A 20,807-nucleotide genomic window follows, 5' to 3' on the forward strand; every position below is an offset into this window, starting at 1 on the left:
TCACGTTAAAGGCGTTATTTTCTGAGGAAAAAAGGAATAAAAATGGTATGCTATTGCGGCAAGTTCTAAAAGATAAATGCTATAGTAACAAGCTGAAATAACCTCTTGTTTAATATCTAAAAGTACCTTTGGTTAATTTGAAATGAGATCGATTGGCATGCTTGCGAAAATGATTACGTTGTGGACACGTGATTTTACTTTTGGTGGGAAAGAAGCACGTGCGTTTGATGACGGATATTGTGTTTGTGGAAATCTGTTTTCAGGACGATATAAATCAAAACAGTAATTACAGATGGAACTAATATTTACTGCACATTCTGAATAAAAATATTATAAGGGTAACCTGTCTAATTCATTCAATACATCTCTCTCGATTAAACTCGTAGGCGCTGCCACAGAAAACGTTACGGAAACGCCATTGTTATTCTATGTTTCCTCGCAAAATTTATCAGTTTGTTTAATATTAATACGAAAATAACTCAGGATCTCCTGTTTCCGACTTGAAATCGGACGGTAACAAAATCCAGGCCTCTGGGCACTAAAATGAATTTATTGCTGATACAATGTGCATTATATTTTTGGCGGGAAAACAATACACGTGCGTTTCATGTCGTAAGTTTTCTGTTGTTAAATGTTTGCTTATTTTCATCGTTACTTATGCAAACAGATTTCAATATTTAGAGGATTGCGTAAATTACTTTATTATATTATAAGTAAAGTTTCCAAAATGCAGACTTTCTTAGCACAAAGTATTTAGTGAAGGAAATTTTTCGATCGACGCCTGGAGACTAGTGTGATTTTTTTAGGTGAATACTTTTAAACCACATTGCAATGAATCTGTAACTTCGTCAAATAACACTCTCTCCCCAAACAATAAGTTCCTCTATTAATGAACAAAAATAAATTACACACCCCACCAGAAAATAGACCCTTAGGAAATAAGATACGTTTGACACCATCACTGTAAAATCCTATTCAGACTGAGGTCCATCTCTCCCATATGAAATGATAACAACAATTTAGAATTTGAGTCATTGTTGTACAAGAGTAAAAATAAGCATAAGTGTTGCTTAATTGTGTCATTTAAATTTGAGAAATTTTGCAAATATTCGCAGAAGTAATAACAAATCAGATATAAAATGACATAATATAACTTTTCATATTTTATTTATTTACCTTCATGAGAATATAAAATAAGTAGTTATAATAGCACTGGAATAAAAATATAATAATTTGCCTTCCTACCGAGTAGGATCAGGAGACAGCAAAAACAAAGACTTTTTTAAATGTGGCCTAATTTTCTTGTCATAATAAATTAAATCGCTATCTTTTTTTTTAAATTGCAGATACAAACGAAGAATCACCGATGCAGATAGCACAAACGTGTGCAGCCAGTGTGGCAAGACTTTCCGCCAGAGGCGAAATTTACGTACGCACGAGAAAAGCCATGCAGGAACCTTTCCCTTTACTTGCTGTGACAGGGGTTTCAGGTCTCGTCGAGATCTTGATAGGCATAGGTAACTATTTATATAAGTTTACATCTGTTTTAATAGCAGAACTGCTCAAAACTGTCTGTTAACTTATACATGCTAAACACTTCTATCTCCAGAGTTGTACCGAAGTAACAATTCTGAAGTAAATGACAACATTTTTTTTTGTATTCATTTAAGACATGATTCCCAGATGTGCAGATAATAACGACAAAAGTGCATTATATTTATCAAATGACTGAATGACAAATGGACAGCATTACTAAATTATTTCCATTAATTTTCAGGTGCAGAGAGGATGATTTAACAAAGAATTACGTCTGTTTGACATGCAATAAGACATTTGCCACAAGTTCAGACTTAAAGGCTCACGAGAGGAGGGAGAACAATCAACGGGTTTTCAGTTGTGACATTTGCGGGCATCGTGCAGCAACGCGTTATGAACTAACAGAGCACATGCGTAGTCATGCAGATAGTCGGAGTCGTCTGGCCTGCGCACAGTGTGGTGCAATGTACAAGCACAGGTCATCCCTGAATAGGCATATTAAGCAACGTCCCGGGAAAGAGTGAAAATCATCATAATTCTTATTGAAGCTTGTTTTCCATGATTCGTCATTTTGTTCAACCAAAGTTTTACTAGTTTTTAGTTCGACTATTTACAGAATAGTAGAGATATTGGACTCGCCAATGCGTCGGCATCCGCGTCCGCGTCCTGGTTTGGTTAAGGTTTTGTATGTAAGCTGGTTACCCAGTAACCACTGGTGAGAATGGATTGAAACTTCAAGCATTTATTAACTGTGATATACTGACTTACACTGCAAAGGATTCGTAACTCCGTTTTCCTTTTTACGAAATTATGCGCCTTTTTAGACTTACAAATTTTTGGTTAAGGTATGGTATGTAAGCTGGTAGCTCAGTAGTCTTTAATGGGAATGAATTGAAACTTCACAGTTGTTTACTGTCATTATCTGACATACACTTAATAGGTCCAATATCTCTACTTTGATTTTTTTCTCAAAATTATGTCCCTTTTTCGATTTAGTAGTTTTTGGTTAAGCTTTTATATTTTAGCTTGTATTTCAGTATCCACTCACTGTCATGATGTGACATGAAGTGTAAAGGTTCAATAACTTTACTTTGCATTTCTGAAAATTATACGCTATTTTCAACTTTTTGGTTAAATTCTTATATATAAGCTGGTATCTCAGTACCCACTAATGGGAATAGATTGAAACTTCACACACTTGTCCACTGTCATGATCTGGTACGGACTTTGTAGGTTCCATAACCCAGTTTTGCATTTTTACAAAATTATGCCCCTTTTTCGACTTATATTTTCATTCAGTTGACAAGGCTATTGAATAGTCGATCGTTGCTGTCCTACGACAGCTCTTGTTGTTATTGAGAAATTGAAATATCAGATATTTGCGTGTTACAAATTTTCTAGAGATCAATATCCATTGTAATCATGCCAGAGCAATAACTCAATATTTGAACATAATACTCGGGTACCAAATAAGCACTTATCGCGTTATTGCGCTGACATGTATTGTAAGTAATCTTTTCAGATTATAAAATGAGCCATGCCATGTGAAAACCAACATAGTGGCTTCGTGAACAGCATAGATCCAGACTAGCCTGTTTGGATGCCCAGGCTGGTCTGGATCCATGCTTGTCGCAAAGCCACTATGTTGCTTTTCCCAAGGCACGGCTCATATTTAGATATGTTGATTTCAACAGACTCCATAGTTTCAGTGTTTTGGGGGGATTTTTTAAAAATAAAATGTCATTTGTACTGTAATCCGCTCTGACGCTGTCGATGAATACTTAGAAAAATCTATACTGACATGTTCTCGCTTTCTGATATTTTCTTCTTTTTTTTTGAAATGCGGGGGTAAAAAGTTACATTGACTTCAGCGTACAAGTCAAGGTTTGTCTTTGCTCAAACAATTTTAAAATTTATTGCGTTGATCTCAATAGAAACAAATCCCATAAATCTGATTTGAATTTGACAGACTTGTGACCTTCTTTAACATTTTTGGTTAATAAAGTGTTTACCGGCAAAGCTCTAATTCAGAGACAAGTACTGACGACCAAGCTGACAGCTCTTTTTTTAATGCAGAATTTTGAAATTTTCGATCACGCCGCTTATATCTTATAACTTATCATGTTACAAGAAAAAGGCCAGTAGTCATAAAAGACAAGTAAAACATAATCAGTTCTAATGTTTGTAATTTTAATGAACATTTTTATTTTGTCTGTGATTTGCATTATCTGTGATTTACTCCGATTAAATTAATGCCAGTATTGTATAGTATTGTGAAGTTCAGAGTATTGACTCTACATAAGTATCGTAGCTCTTGTAAAACGATGTATGCATACATCAAAACATGACATGTATATCAAATTAACAATTTTGCTTTACATATCTGTAATTATATTATGAGCTTATCATTTTAGTCCGCAACTAATTTCCTGAATTTCCGCGGGAATGATATTTTTGTTACAAAGTTGCCATAAGAAGGCATAAGTGTAAGCTATATATAATGGAATTAATTTGAAATATACATTATTCTGTCTTCTTTAAGCCACAAACAAATTTATTTCATACTTGTTTTAACGTAAAATCAGAAATTACGTAATTGATAAATACTGCTGAAATCTTTCGATTTTCGGAAAAGAACACGTACTGTTGGTTTATTAAGACGTATGAACGTTATTTAAAGTATAATATTGGGTCCTTAAGAAATTAAGAAAAATACGATAAAGCAATCAATGGATAAAATACAATGCTGGCATTAATTTTGCAATGTAATATTAAATGAGTGTCAAGAAAATTCGTTCCGGTTTTTCAATAGGTCTAAAAATATAGTAGCTATATATACAACCTATATGTATTTATTGATTGAATTATAATACAAAAGGACGCAGCAATATATACAACTGGAACAGTTACTGAAAGAAATGATTTTGGAGTTTCGAAATTTAAAGTTATAAAATCGTCTGTTTCATTCACAGTCATCTGCAAAACTGATGTACGCGTTCAATTTATTCCGAAATCCATCATTTCCGAAAAACTGTATATAATTAAAACACTTGCGCATCTTATAAGTTTACAAATGTAAAAGTTTTTTAGCACATAATGAACTATTGTTTTAGAAAAACATAATTTCTTACTTACAATATAGAGAGATGGTATGTGCGAACCAACTATTCATGGAACGAATTTTCACGACATCCTTTATAAATTATTTTACAATCAGTATGACTTTATTTTGTTTACGTATGATTTTACATGAAGTTACATGTATTTAGAAATAATAAAATTAAGCTGAAAGCTCTGAAATATGTTCGTTGTAAAATGCTAGTATCGTGAAATAACCTGCCCCCAAAAATGTCAAATCTACATCACATGACATACCTACAGAGTTTACTGGTGCATAATAACTAAAATTTTCAACATGTCTTCAAACTGGGCAATATATGAAATAGAATGTTGGAAGAAAATTCCTGTCGGCAGCCTTGATGTTAAGTTATCTCCCTTGAGAAAAGCAGCAATGTTAACACGCACACATTCTGTGTCTTTAATGGAAATTTGTTTTGTTCTACTTGTCTAAAGAATTCCAAGAACACGCCACTAATTCCTTCTTTCTCAAGATTTGTCAGAACTGACGGCACAAGTTTAATCATTTCTTCAACAGCCGATGACGTGTCTTCAGCTTTACCGTCTGTTTTGCTTTCAGCTTCTATATGTAACCTATCACTGGCGCAGTAGCTATTTTCAATGAGTGCGGACTGTTTCAAAATTTGTGGTATTGTTGATATGTAAGTCGCAGTTCAGTATATTTCCTATATCTTCATTTCCACTAGTTGATTCGGCAGAATTTTCTAGCGTTTCATTACCGATTTGCAGATTCTCAGAATTACTTTGTCCACCCAATATATCAATAAATTTCTCAATATCACTAATTTTTATGGTATTTTCATAGCTTAATAACGTCAGTTCATCAATGTCATTCAGCTGACTGAAATTTGTATCATTCGATTTGCACTCAGTAAGACTTGCACTCAATGAACGTTTCGTTTGCTTAAGACTTGGAGATTTTGACGGTGTCTTTGGTACAGGAGGCAAATATGGTGATTTCACCTGCTTCCGCTTTAATATTTTATTCTTTTTTAACGGCGAATTTAGTTTGCAAGGTGTTAACGTTGATCTGAAACTTTTAACTCTTGGATATCTAGGAAAATACACCTTTTGATGAGCATTAATAAACATCTTAAACGGTGAGACTGACGGAAAACGTGATACCACAGTACATGGGTCAGGTTGAAGAAAGCCTGGTAACTTGTTTGAAAATCCTTTCTTAATCTGACGACTGTACTTCCATGTTCTTTTCCCGAGCGTAAGTGAATGCGATTTTCTTCGGCGTGCCATCCTAAAAATAGATTTTAAAACATTTACATTTGTTGTTACATTATTATTTAGTTTGGTAACTTACGCCACCTTGAGTCTTAGTTCAGTCATACGTTTAACTGAAACACCAATCCTGGACAGGCCAAGTATCGAATGCGGAACTATGCAACAGATAAATGGTTTTGGCTGATCTTACGCGTTGCAATAATGCATAGGATCCAAATACCAGTGTTGAAATCAATTATAAAGGCCAATTCAGACACCTCTAATTCACCAGAAATGTTAAATAAATCTCTAAAATAGATGCATACATTCATATACCATATTTTAACAGACATACGCGTTTCACTTAATCACATGCATGTCTGTCCCAAAGAGCTATAAAAATATGTATTTTTAGTTCTTTGTCTGTCCCTAGAAAATCCAAAAACAACTGAAAACCTTAGAAATTATACCCTTGAAAATTGAAATTATCTTTCTGTCTTTGTATCGTAGCAACGTTTATTAACTTAAAGTGTTTTGGCAAGTATGTCTGTAATTTTGCCTAAAATGTATTTTATGTTATTTGATTCTTCAGTTGGTGGATATATGGATCACTAGGATAATCTGAAGCATTTAATATGTCAGTGTTACCTTAATAAGCTGCAATGATATCGGCAAATTCCAATCAGAATTAAAATATATACATTCCTTAGTGTTTAACTCAATAATTTATACTTTTGAATAAAAGTATCAAACATTTAATGTAGCATTTGCATTAACTTTTGGCACTTTTCTATGGACCCATACATGTATACCTAAAATACTTACCTTTCTACGATGTATTTATAAATTATTGACAAGTCATAAAAATCAGTCACAATTTGTACACTATTTCCTATGCAATATTTGTTTGATTTATATAACAGAATGGGCTTAAACTCATCTGATAGGTTTAAGCTTGTTGCGATATCATTTATCTTTTCTAACTAGCCGCAATAGCATACAATTTTGCTCCGTGTTTTTGCCTACAATATTGCATTTTGCGTAAAATAAAATCGTCTGGCAGATTGTATCAGTATGAAAGAGTAATATGCGTTAATTTATTTACGACAACTGATGGGCAAAGTGACTTAAAATCCGATTATCATTTCAGCTTGTTACTATAGCATTTATCTTTTAGAACTTGCCGCAATAGCATACCATTTTTATCCCTTTTTTCTCCTGAAAATAACGCCTTTAACGTGAAAAATAATTAATCAACGGCTGTTTTGAGACAAAAAGTACCAAACTATAATAGCCATCTGAATACTTCAGCAGGAGAAAGTGGATTTTTATGCTGTTCTGGAATCAACTTGGAGCTATACCAGGAGAGATTTTGAGATTTTGGTCAGTTTGTCCCGTATTCCAGTCAAACTAAAGCAGACACGGGCAGATGCTGTGTGACCGGAGGTACGCATTGATATAAGGACTTGCAACATACAAAAGACATTTTATAAAAATCCGTAATAAAATACTTACGACGAGTTTTTCTTCTTGAATCGAGGTTTTGTTTATATAAAATGCTTGGCGCGATACCTACGACGTGACGTCAGAAACCACGTGATTGTGCACCGTGTATATTATCTCAAAAAGAATTTAGCCTAGCAGCTAGCTGTACTACTCCCACAGGATAATTTAAAGGACAGCATGTTTATATTATTGTTTGATTCTTATAGTTGTCATGCATCGTTGAACTAAGAAGATAAGTGCATACTGTAATGTTCTACAATCATATTTTCTGCATTAATGAAGAAAAATCATAATTATCAAACTTGTTATCGTTTGTGTTATCGTATGGGGGTTTATACAGTAAAAATTTAACTGGCCTAAATGTTTACCTTTGATATTGGTTGTCTAGAGAAAATCATATTTTATTGAACATCTCAAGTGGTTGTAAAACCTAATATATTTGATGAAAATATTTATCTGGGGTATGTGGGATAAAGCTTCGGGTATATAGGATCAAGTTTGTCTATTTTGACAAAATCGTGTTTGTTTAAAAAGTGATATTACATTACTTAATGCTTTAAGCTTTAAGATGTCAATACGGCTGAAAAAGTGGGTAACTACTCTCACATTATAAAGAAGCTCTTGTATAATTTCTGCACCAGTTTGTCCAATTTCTGCACTCTGACTTGAACACTTTCTGAGCCGATTTGTTAACTTTCTGTGCCAACTTGAGCACTTCCTGTGCCGACTTGACCACTTTCTATGCTGAAATGACAAATTATTTGACCTACTGCTGATAAGCTGCTGTGGCTTGATGGATAAGGCCAGCCTGCCCTGCAATCTGGAGGTCAGAGGTTTGAGTTTTGTCAGAGGTGGGTCTAATGTTACTGAAGAGAGACCGGTGGCTGAGCCACCAGAATCAGAACCTTAAACAGGTTCACCAGAGCTACGAACCTTGCCGATATTGGTCCCCATACATTCCTTGGCAATTTTTGCTTTACTCTGGGTTGTTCACTTGGAATATAAGAATCTGTAAGACACTTGTTCATCTTTCATACGGCTGTAATTAAAAAATTGTTTGTTTGCAGTAACGCAACCCAAAGTTTTTTCTGTGGATAATTTAAGTAGGTAGGGATTTTTTTTTTGCATATAATCATATATAGGGAAAAATTCTTTTCATTTGACTGGCCAGAAAAAAAAAGTTGGGTCACAGCGATTTTCACGGGTAAGTCTTGTTACTGCAAACAAATGTTTTTTTAATGATAACCTAATATTATGCTGTACTCAAATCTTTTCTAAAAATTAATCTGATGTATACTGAAGTTAAAAGTCAATGAAAATATCTCATCTGTAAAGAGTCCTGCAGTTATGATTATCAACAACCTGTTAAATGTGCAAGATTTTAATCTTCTAAGGCTTAAGTTAAGCAGTCTTTAAGAAGATTAAAAAAAAGCGCCTGTTAAGAAAAATAGCGTCCATTTGGAAAAATAGCGTTGGTTAAAAGTTTCAATAAAAGATTTGAAAATAATCTCATAACATCCTATACATTCAGAAATAGGTTAAGATAGTTTACAGCATGATGGGTTTTATAAATTTTATGCTTGGTTGTTTTTACTATACAGGTGTGCTAAATTTCGGGATATAATGTGACAGTTTTAAATGTGATACACATGTGGTTTTTGGTAACCCGAAAAATACAAGTAGTGAAAAATGTTATTTACACTAAGCGTGAAACGAGGTTCATTCATATAAAAAATGTGTTATTAAAAGGAATGCGTTAAATATTTTGATAAAAGTAAATGATACGTGTGTGTTGTGTTTATGGTTTGTGGAAGTTAAAATGGTGTAATTTAACTTTTGAGCAGTATACTTGTTGGAATTGTCTTATTATGTTCTTGGAATTATTAAAATTAGTGCAAAGTGTTTTTGATTTTATAAAATTAGTGATAATTCTTGATGTCATTTCTTGTCAGTTCAGGACTGTTGTTGCTGATGGTGTCTTCAAACTGGTGCTCTTTTAAAAAAAAAACTTGCAAATAGTGCTTAATCTAATCCAGATAAAACCTTATTATGCCCCCACCCCCCTTCAAAGAAGGAGGGGTATATTGTTTTGCAGATGTCGATCAGTTGGTGAGTGCAGTCGGTCTGTATGTAGACCAATTCGTTTCCAGATGATAACTCAAGAAGCTTGGGCCTAGGATCAAGAAAGTTGATAGGGAGTCGGGTCATGACCAGCAGATGACTACTATTGATTTTGAGATCAGTGAGTTAAAGGTCAAGGTCACAATGACCCGGAACAGTTAAATAGTTTCCAGATGATAACTCAAGAATGCTTGGGCCTAGGATCATAAAAGTTAATAGGGAGGTTGGTCATGACCAGCAGGTCGACCCCTATTGATTTTAAGATCAGTACGTTGAAGGTCAAGGTGACAGTGACTCAGCACAGTTAAAAAGTTTCCGGAGGATAACTTTAGAATGCATGGGCCTGGGATCACGAAACTCGATAGGGTGGTTGATCATGATCAGCAGATGATCCCTATTGATTTTGAGGTCTGTAGGCCGAAGGTCAAGGTCACAGTGACCTGTAACAGTTTCCGTATGATAACTCAAGAATTCTTGGGCCTAGGATCATGAAAGTTGACAGAGAGGTTGGTCATGACCAGCAGATGACCCCTATTGATTTTGAGGTCAGTAGGCCAAAGGTCAAGGTCACATTGACCCGGAATAGTTAAACCGTTTCCGGACGATAACTTGAGAACGCTTTGGCCTAGGGTCATGAAAGTTGATAGAGAGGTTGGTCTTGACCAGCAGATTACCCTATTGATTTTGAGGTCAGCAGGTCAAAGGTCAAGGTCACATTGACCCGGAATAGTTGAACGGTTTCCGGAGGATAACTTGAGAATGCTTTGGCCTAGAATCACGAAACTATATAGGGAGGTTGGTCATGACCAGCAGATTACCCTATTGATTTTGAGGTAAGCAGGTCAAAGGTCAAGGTCACATTAATCCAGAACAGTAGAACTTTTGTGTACATTGACCAAATAATTTCTGTTCCTTGTGCAATTACTGAATGCATCAAGGGGGGCATTTCGTGTTCTACAAGCTCTTGTTGTCAGGGTAGATTCAGTAGCTGGTACATCATTCTATTTTCTCATAACATGTTGAAGCACCAATGTACCAAATTGTTTTAAATAAATAATAGGGATTTATTGCTAATCGCTCATGTTCTATTTGAAAGCGCAAGATCTGCCTTAAATTTGATACATTTTTGCACCATGGAATAAACTTTACTCTTCACTTCGAAAAATGAACAGTGAAAGTTAGAATACTGTCTTATAGACAACGAATGCCTCAACTAATCACTGTGAAAAGTTTTATACATGGATGTTTAATACTCAAGAAGGCAGTTTTAACCTCCTGGGTCTTACTGTACCCTAAATACCGGTGTAAAATGCACAGTTTTTTGAATGCGCTGGTGTCACCTCGGAATCAAAGATGCACATTATACACAGGTATACTTCAACACCAAGTTTGTTTAGGATTTGTCGATCAGTTTAAAGATACCATTGTCATAACATTTTCTTCCACTGCTGTTTAATGTAAAGAAGTTGTTGCTTGAAGATCTCTTAGTTGTAATAATATGCAGAGTCACCCCTGTTTCGTAACTCACTTACTGCTGAAAAAAAAATGGCACAAAGCCTAAGGAAAGCTCTTTTAATGAGATAAGGCTTATATATAATAAAGTGTAACAGTTAGTAAGATTATTTTTTACCTGTATTTTGCCCCCTCTGTCAACATTCTTTCTAGTAATTTGATTAAGTGGATTACAAGGGTCGTTGTTAGTTCAGTATAGGTGAGATGCAGTCAGTTACTGGGGATTAATTTTACAGCAGGAGCTTTATATATACATTTTGTTCACTTTTCTCATAATATTTTTTAAAGTTTGGAAGTTGTATTTTGTAATATTAGTGATTCATTTTTGAAGTTTTGATATAAGTGATTTGTATTCGAAGTTTGGAAGTTGTGAATTGAATGTCAGTGATACAGAGTTTCCAAAGATTGAAAGTTCTATATTTAATTTTAGTGGCTTGTTTTTGAAGTTTTTAAGTTATAAATTGGAAGTTTTGAAGTTGTATATTTGTTTTTAGAAGTTTGGAAGTTTGATATTTAAAATTAGTGATTCTTTTTTGAAAATTTGAAATTGACCATGTTTATAATATTATCAGTGATTCATTTTTGAAGTTTGGAAGTTGGATATTTAATATTATATAGTAATTCATGTATTCATTCTCAAGGTTTTTAAGGTGTATGTATATCATTGATTCATTTTCAAGGTTTTGAAGTTGTACATTGAATGTCAGTGATTCATATTCAAGGTTTGGAAGTTGTACATTGAATGTCAGTGATTCATTTTCAAAGTTTGGAAGTTGTGCATTGAATGTCAGTGATTCATTTTCAAGGTTTAGAAGTTGTACATTGAATGTCAGTGATTCATTTTCAAGGTTTAGAAGTTGTACATTGAATGTCAGTGATTCATATTCAAGGTTTAGAAGTTGTACATTGAATGTCAGTGATTAATTTTCAAGGTTTAGAAGTTGTACATTGAATGTCAGTGATTCATATTCAAGGTTTAGAAGTTGTGCATTGAATGTCAGTGATTCATTTTCAAGGTTTGTTGAAGTTGTACATTGAATGTCAGTGATTCATTTTCAGGGTTTAGAAGTTGTACATTGAATGTCAGGTATTCATTTTCAGGGTTTAGAAGTTATAGATTAAATTATACATGGAAAGTCATTGATTCATTTTCAAGGTTTGTAAGTTGTACATTGAATGTCAGTGATTCATTTTCAAGGTTTGGAAGTTGTGCATTGAATGTCAGTGATTCATTTTCAAGGTTTAGAAGTTGTACATTGAATGTCAGTGATTCATTTTCAAGGTTTAGAAGTTGTACATTGAATGTCATTGATTTATTTTCAAGGTTTGGAAGTTATATATTGAATGTCGGTGATTCATTTTCAAGGTTTGGAAGTTATATATTGAATGTCAGTGATTCATTTTCAAGGTTTGTTGAAGTTGTGCATTTAATGTCAGTGATTCATTTTCAGGATTAAGAAGTTGTATATTGAATGTCAGGTATTCATTTTCAAGGTTTAGAAGTTGTATGTTGAATGTCAGTGATTCATTTTCAAGGTTTGGAAGTTGTACATTAAATGTCAGTGATTCTTATGTATATAGAAGTTATATAATGAAGAAGTTTTTATTATGCCCCCCGAAGGGAGGCATATTAGTTTTCAACTGTCCGTCCTTTAGTTCGTTGGTTCGTTCGTCACAACGTTAACTCTATCTATTAGCCTGTTTTGTTGTGGGTTGATAATTTTGACATTTCTGGATCCGCCTAGTCTTCTTTATCATATTTCAGCACAACTGTGTGAAAAGTTGGTTAAATATACTGGTATGTAAATGAGTTGATGAAATTGTATCACTAAATTGTACCGCTAATGCATCAATCATAAGTATTATACATGTCCTGAATTTGATAGTTACGTGTCAAGAATTTATGGCAAGTTGAACTATTTATTGGTTATTGATAGGCCAGTTGTGATGACATTGTTTAATATTTTAATGGACCTACAAACTTAAGACTGAAAAGTCATAAATTCTTTAAAAAAGATATGTAGAAACAAAAAATACTTAAAAATTTCCAGACTTTGGAATTGGAACATGCCCTATGAGTTACCTCCCCTGTGAGTTACCGATACTGTAAAATCAACAGAAATTGTGAGTGATTTATTTTCGCTGTATTAAAAAATGCTAGCAGTCTGTCAATATATTTTTCCTTATTTAACACCCCCTGTCCCCATTATTTAACCCTAAGCCTGCTGGTGGCAAGTGATTCTGCCTTTGTGACCAGTGCAGACCAAGATCAGCATGCATTCATTTCATTTCATTCATTCATTATTAAAACATTGATTTATAGTTTATATTTGCAATATAATTTGAATTTTTGAGGAACTTAACTCCCCTTTTGGCATCTTTACTGAAATACTAGATCAAAGTTGAAAATGTTAAAATTGAAAAATAAATAGTATCATTAAGTGTAAAGGAAGGATGAATATCTTTCTGTGTATGGATAGATGATTTTTTTTTAAAAATTGCCTCTGACATTTGTTGTGGTCGTTTATATACCTGTATATACCTGTAACCTATAATACAGGGTTTAGGGCCTATAGTATGACCCCTGTAGTTAATCATTTAGCGGTATTAGGAAAGATGGGTTTTAATTTTTTTTCTATGAAGTTTGTTTTAAACAGCTGATTCAGTACATTCTTTTCAACTAATTTAATGTCTCGTATAAATATCTAAATTGTTCGCTAAAGAATCGTTTAAAAATTCAGAATGAAATTTAATCTACATTTGAAATCTGACATAATATCAAATTTAATATCTTTATGTATGATAATATCAGATCTGTGGTGCTTAAGGTCTATTTTGACAATTGCAGCTTGAATAGGAAGATACGAGTGTTTACATTGGTAATTCTGTGTCCCATATTCTAGAGGTCAAATTCCACAAAGACGTTTTTTTGTATAAAAGGTCATGATTATTTATGTCTTTAAGATTTTCAAAAGTAGTACTTTTTTTGATAATGACCGGTCATTAAAATAATGAAGATTAAACTGTTACAATTTTTGTCGAGCCCACTTGCGGATGCAAAGACATAATTGTCCCAATGGCTGTTCAGTGTATGTGCGTGTATGTGTCCGTGCGTCGTCCGGATTTGTTTGTACGGACCATAACTTTGACATGCATGGAGCAATCTTGTTTATATTTGGCTTGAATGTTAACCTCAGTGAGACAATGTGTCTTGCGAAAACCCCAGGTTCCTATCTCAAAGGTCAAGGTCACAATTACAGGTCAAAGGTCAAATTCAAAAATGACTTTGTCCGGAGCATTTCTTCTTCATGCATGGAGGGATTTTGATGTAACTTGGCACAATTGTTCACCATCCTGAGACGGAGTGTCATGCGCAAGAACCAGGTCCCTGGGTCTAAGGTCAAGGTCACACTTAGAGGTCAAAGGATACAAGAATGACAACTTTTTTCCGGAGCATTTCTTCTTCATGCATAGAGAGATTTTGATGTCGCATAGCACAAATGTTCACCACCCTGGGATGGAGTGTCATGCGCAAGAACCAGGTCCCTAGGTCAAGGTCACACTTAGAGGTCAAAAGTCAGATATAAGAATAACTTTGTCTGGAGCATTTCTTTTTGATGCATAGAGGGATTTTGAAGTAACTTGGCACAACTGTTCATCAGCATGAGACGGAATGTCATGCGCAAGATCCTAGAATTACTTCCCTTTGTTGTTACTATAAATAGCTTATATTCGTAACTTTTTTATTACTGGTCGTAGGGAAAAATAAAGACCACTTTTCTGTAGTACAACATGCATGTTACATCCAATTTTCAAGTGAATTTTGACCTATCTCTAATGGTGAGGAATTTTATGTGGACTTAGAATTTTTTATTTTTTTTTTTATAAGATTTACGACCCTTTTGTTGTTACTTTAAATAACTTATATTGTAACTTTTTGCAATCTCTTTTTTTTTTTATTTGGCATAAATGTTTGCCTCAATGAGACAGGGAGTGTCATGTGCAACTCCCAGTCCTTTTGACAGCTGGCGGGCTAGACATTTTGCCCATGGGCATCTAGTAATGTATATGGACCTTGAAGAACTTAAGAGATTTACTGTTGCTGTCTTGCCTCAGTTTATTTGTCTGTCTGTCCACCACAGAATCCTGTCTTGATTACTTGCCTTAGTTTTCAAGATTCATTTTCATGGACTCCATGGTCTTAAGTCATGCCATAGAATTGAATCCCGATGAACAAGGAAAATTTCTATTCATTTTATCCTTGAAAAATCCACAAATCCACATATCTCCACGAATAAGCCATTAAGACCAAAACCACAAAATTTCATGCCAACGAACTTAAATGATTTTACAGTAATTGTGAAATAGTGTCTCCTCCTAAAATGTGTTATCTGATGAAATTATATACAACAACAGCTGTCTACTGTTTCTGTATGCATTTTGCATTTTAATATAGCTTTCATAGTTTGTTGTTACCTGAGACAGGTTTACCTGTTGTTTTTTTTACACCCAGGATATTGTAAATGATGTGCCATGCAGTGTCTGTAGTGTACCTGGTACCCAATAGTCAATATTTTATATATATTGTCAGCTGACACAGATCGTCTTGTATCATAATTATGTGAAGGAATATTCAATATTTGAGGACATAAAAATGGTTGTTTTGTTCACTATTCTTATGATTTTGTATAGCCTGAATTTGGTCACCTTGACGCAAAATGCAGATAACTGCATTGACATATGCATATATTAATATAAGATAGCAGTTCTCCACTTTTGAGCTAAGGTGATGACGTGACAAGTGCTCAAGAAGCAAGTTCTCATTGGTATCTGCAGACATTTCAACATCAAAATTGTAAAGTTTAAATGCACGGACGGATGTATCATTGGTTTCAGAATTAAGTTAAAGTTCAGACAATTCAACAAAAACATCAAGCAAGACATGTAGATGAGCAGTGACACTCTATTTTGCAGTGTATTAATTTGCGGCATTTTTAGATGAATGATAATTATGTAAATTCAGTTTTATTTCAAACATTTGTCAACTTAATGTAGATAAAATTGGGCTGTAACATGTTTAATCTGTGTTGATACAGTGGATGTGGTTGATGATAATTATGTTGACATTGTTTATCAAATTGTTTATCAGGTAAACAATTTATTGTTTACAGTTGATGTGTGCATTTGAAAATTGTTACAAATTGGAAAGTTAAAGGGCTTTAATTGTATTGAGAAAAATTTTGAATTTGTTTGATGGACTAGTAATTTTTGTTGGATTTAAAAAAAGTGATATTTGGAAGTATCGTATTCAAAAAGTATATGTAGGCTTGTTCTTCTTGATGTGCTGTTCATTAATTGGTGACATAGGGTTCATTTGACAGTTTTTGTTGTGCTATATTGGGAATAGATTCAAATCGTTTCTATCATTAAATTTAACTTTACAGGAAATACTGAGTGTATATTTTAACTAATATTCATTGAATTATTTAAGTGAACAATTTGAAAGTATTGAAAGGGAGAAAAGAATTCAGCTTGATATAAGTGAATATTGGACTTAATTTATAAAGTGACATTATGTCTATAACTTCAACACCACGACCACCAAATCCCATGAGGCTTCAGTCACTGAGTGAACGGAATGAAAGTACGCTGTTCCAGAGGCGGCGGCTACATCCACATGAGCATGATAACCCCCCACTTGTGGGTATACATGAGATCGGAGCCCAGCATGGGGCTGATCAACCTGGGGCTCCCTTGCCAGGGTTCCCTGTTCAGAATGGACCAAGGTTTGTTAAAAATGTTATTTTTATACAATGATAGAAAGGAAGACAACTTTTGTTAGTTGATTCTATGTAAGCTTGTAAGAGTGTTTTCCCTTGTTTGGGCTAAGACCAGCAGGTATTGCAAAAACAGAAAAAAAGTAATATTTTAAACATTTTAAAGTTCAATTATGTTATGTTATACTGTCAGATATGACACAAAAATGTTTCTTAGATTGTATGATACAATAAATTCCTACAGTTGTAATTTTGTAACTCTAGAAAGGGATTTTTGCACCGTGCAGTAACTTTATGAATTTATAATGACCGGAAATGATTGTGTTAAAACTTGTGTTTAATTTTAAAGTGATTTTTTTTTTTATTTGAAAAATGCCAAGTTATGTAGTTAAGCTATTGTTTTATTATTTAGTTAATTTGTTGTCAGTATACATGATCAGTCAACGCTGATTGAGTCTTTTGTTTAATTTGTGGTGATCTAAACAATCGAGATACGAGTCGTTCGAATTATTTCATTGATACACTCCTACGGCTTATAAGTTTGTGGTTAACTGTCGTAATGTGTTATGTTTTATAGATACATAGGGAGAGATAGTAATGTGTGCATTTTATCTAATGTGATAGGTGTATTACTTAAAAGTGTGAAAATGCATTTCTGAAAATGCATTAATTTGGGAGTATACAAATATTATTTGGACCTAATACGAGTTTTAGCAATATTTTACATGAATGGATATTATTAATTTTAAAATATGCTGAAACCAATAGTTTAATTAACTGACTTTGTTATTTAAAAAAAATAGAGTGCTTGAAGTGCTATTGTGGATAAAATTTCCATGCCTTTAGCTTTTCTTAGTGTTTAAGGAATCATTTTGAAATAGATGAATAAATGCCGAGTTAATAATGGGACAGTTAAATATATATATATGAGCCGTGTCATGAGAAAACCAACATAGTGGGTTAAAATGCGACCAGCATGGATCCAGACCAGCCTGCGCATCCCTGCAGTCTGGTCAGGATCCATGCTGTTTGCTAACAGTTTCTCTAATTCCAATAGGCTTTGAAAGCGAACAGCATGGAACCTGACCAGACTGCGGAGATGCACATGTTGGTCTGGATCCAGGCTAGTCGCAAAGCTACTAGGTTGGATTTCTCATAGCACGGCTCATATAGTATGTAGTACAGTCTCTCTTAATAAAAAAAATTATTTAAGTTCAACTTGATGAATTAAAACGATGCTCAGTCGTTATGATCTTTAAGGAAATTAAAACACTGACACAAGCAAATAAAAAAGAGAAGTACATGAGTGTGATCGAAACTATGGAATGAGTAATTGTTCTGAACTGAATGTCTCATGTTTCAGCACATGCTAGATCAATATGTATTGTTTGTACAACCGTTTTAAGGAGATGCGCATTGTTTTAATTCTTAATTTAATTTGTAATTTCTTATAACTTAAAATTACCTTTTTTCACATTGGTTCTATAAATATATAGCATATAAAATATAATGTCATTAAATCCTGTTTTAATGAGAGTGTCAAGGATGTTTGTTTTTTCGGTTCGAATAATTTGTATCTGGAACATATAATTTATCAAATTAAATCATCCGATAGGTTTTAATTGTCATTAAATGAAGAGAATTCAAATTTGATTGTAATTAAAATAATTGTAAGAAAAGAAATTTGTTTAAGATTGTTTTTAATAAAGTTTTTTTTTTATATATTAATAAAACTGCATCGTGAAAGTCAATAAATAGATAGGACTTGTTAATAAGGACACATTGGAAAGTACCGTTGAGGAAGGGCAGGTGATTTTTCCTGCTGTGCCGCTAAACGATTCCTTTTACAGTCATCATAATATCTCAGGCATGTGCTGATCAATTAATACAGAATCAATTACTAAGGTTAATGCATTTGTACTTAGAGGTGTGTTTACAATATGTTGCAAAACTTTACAATGGGATTTGAGATGAATAAACAATTTAAAAGAGTTATCTTCCCTAGGTGTGAGTAGGTACACTGTATATATAGGCTTTAAATAATATACTGTTGTAGGAAAAAAGAAAACTTGGGGACGGAAAAAAAACATAATAAAAATGGACTATTATAACACAATCATGTAGATTAAATATTTTGTGAAGTACTGACTAGGACTTTTGCTGTGGAATGGTGAGATTTTTCAGAATGGATTTCTGATGTACTGCAACAGACTGTAATATGTATGAAAATGTTAAAGTTACAAACGCTAGATGAGTTTACGCAATCAAACTTGTTTCAAAGACGTAGAATAAATCGGCAGGAATCATTGCTGAATGAACTTGCAAACAGGTGATTTATGTTTTCATTTTCCAGGAAATTACATGTACTAACTTAAATTTGTTTAAGAATATATTCAAACTATATTTTGTTAATAAGTTTGAGAATCTGTTTTTGTGTGTGTCACAGTTTGTGTTTTTCATGAAAGTATAATTGCAGACTACACCAGCATGAAAGAATATAGCGTTGTCTATTGTGACATTTGAAATATAATACATGTATGCATGAATGCAGATTGAAAATCGAAATTTCAGGTAGCACTGCACTTAATGGCTTTTGACTGCTTTATGAATTGTTAAGTTCCATAATTTATCAGGTTTAACTTATATTATGCTGGACATGATTGACTCTCAGGAGGAATTTGTGGCCAGTGAAGATCATGATCAATCAGCACATCCATGCAGTCTGATCAAGATCTGCACTGTTCGCCATTCAGTCGTTATCTTTTTAGGAACAAACCCTTTTTTACAGTTAATAGTACTGTCAAAATTGAAAGACAGACAATTAAGTTCTTTCTAGAAAGGTTAACAGTATAAAGATGATACTGTTCCAGTTATTTTTGACAATGCCTGACATCACAGAAGCAATACCATGTTATATTTTACCCCTAGGCAGTATATTTTGCAAAAAGGGGTTGTTTATTAAGGGTTGGTTTGTTGTTTTCATGCAGTAAAAATGAATTATAAATTATGAATGAATACTAACAGTTACAGCACTGTCTACTTTTGAAGTACATCACTTGGGGCGTTGAATTCTTCATGTGAGGAAGCCATCCAGCTGCCTTACCGAAAGTCGGTGGTTCTACCCAGGTGCCCGCTCGTGATGAAATAATGCACGAAGGGGCACCTGGGGTCTTCCTCCACCATTAAAGCTGGAAAGTCGCCATATGACCTATCATGTGTCAGTGCGACGTTAAATCCAAAAAAAAAAAAAACTTTTGTAGTACAATTGATTGGTATGAAATATTATTTGTTGATTAGACTAAATTTTGTGGTTCAATGCAACCACAAAATCCGTGGAAGATTAGTCCCCCAAAAATACTTTATGATTTCACATTATCTTCTTTATTTCACTCCATTTTTAGTAGCAAATTCAGCCTATAATGTTTCAATTTTTAATTTGAGATACATGATTGTATTCTAAAAAAAATAAAGATGACATTTGTTGTCATTTTACTTGTAATTTGTAATTTTGATAAAGGAGGATAGGCAGAAACATTGTTAATAATAATAGGATGAAATAGTTTTAACATTTGCTGTCACTTTGTAGGAGAACAGAGAAATATTTTTTAGTTTTGATTTGTTTACCAAAGTTTTTTTTGTCAGTGAAAATAGTCCCATATTTTTAGCTCACCTGTCACGAAGTGACAAGGTGAACTATTGTGACCGCTTGATGTCCGTCGTGCGTAGTCCGTCGTCCGTCAACAATTTCTAAAAAAATCTTCTTCTTAAAAACCACTTGGCAGAATTACACCAAACTTCACAGGAATGATCCTTGGGTGGCCCCCTTTCAAAATGTTCAAAGAATTGAATTCCATGCAGAACTCTGGTTGCCATGGCAACCGAAAGGAAAAACTTTAAAAAATCTTCTTTTCAAAAACCAGAAGCCCTAGAGCTTAGATATTTGGTGTGAAGCATTGCCTAGTGGACCTCTACCACATTTGTTCAAATCATGACACGGGGGTC

General features: G+C 33.7%; 1 protein-coding gene across 5 annotated transcripts in view; it reads left to right on the forward strand.

Annotated features, from left to right (window-relative positions):
* LOC128546048 (LIM and senescent cell antigen-like-containing domain protein 1) overlaps nt 1-20,807 on the forward strand; it is a 92,173-nt gene that overhangs the window by 46,434 nt on the left and 24,932 nt on the right. Inside the window, exon 1 of one of the 5 annotated variants that reach the window (XM_053547334.1) lies at nt 15,613-16,814. The exons of 3 other annotated variants lie outside the window; for them this stretch is intronic. In XM_053547334.1, coding sequence (XP_053403309.1) covers nt 16,603-16,814 — 212 coding nt within the window. In that variant the 5' untranslated portion in view covers nt 15,613-16,602. Of the gene's footprint in view, nt 1-15,612; nt 16,815-18,468; nt 19,135-20,807 lie in introns of those variants that run through there. One more of the 5 variants, XM_053547335.1, reaches the window with a different exon arrangement.

This window comes from Mercenaria mercenaria, chromosome 7, assembly GCF_021730395.1.
Source record: "Mercenaria mercenaria strain notata chromosome 7, MADL_Memer_1, whole genome shotgun sequence".
NCBI lineage: Eukaryota > Metazoa > Mollusca > Bivalvia > Venerida > Veneridae > Mercenaria > Mercenaria mercenaria.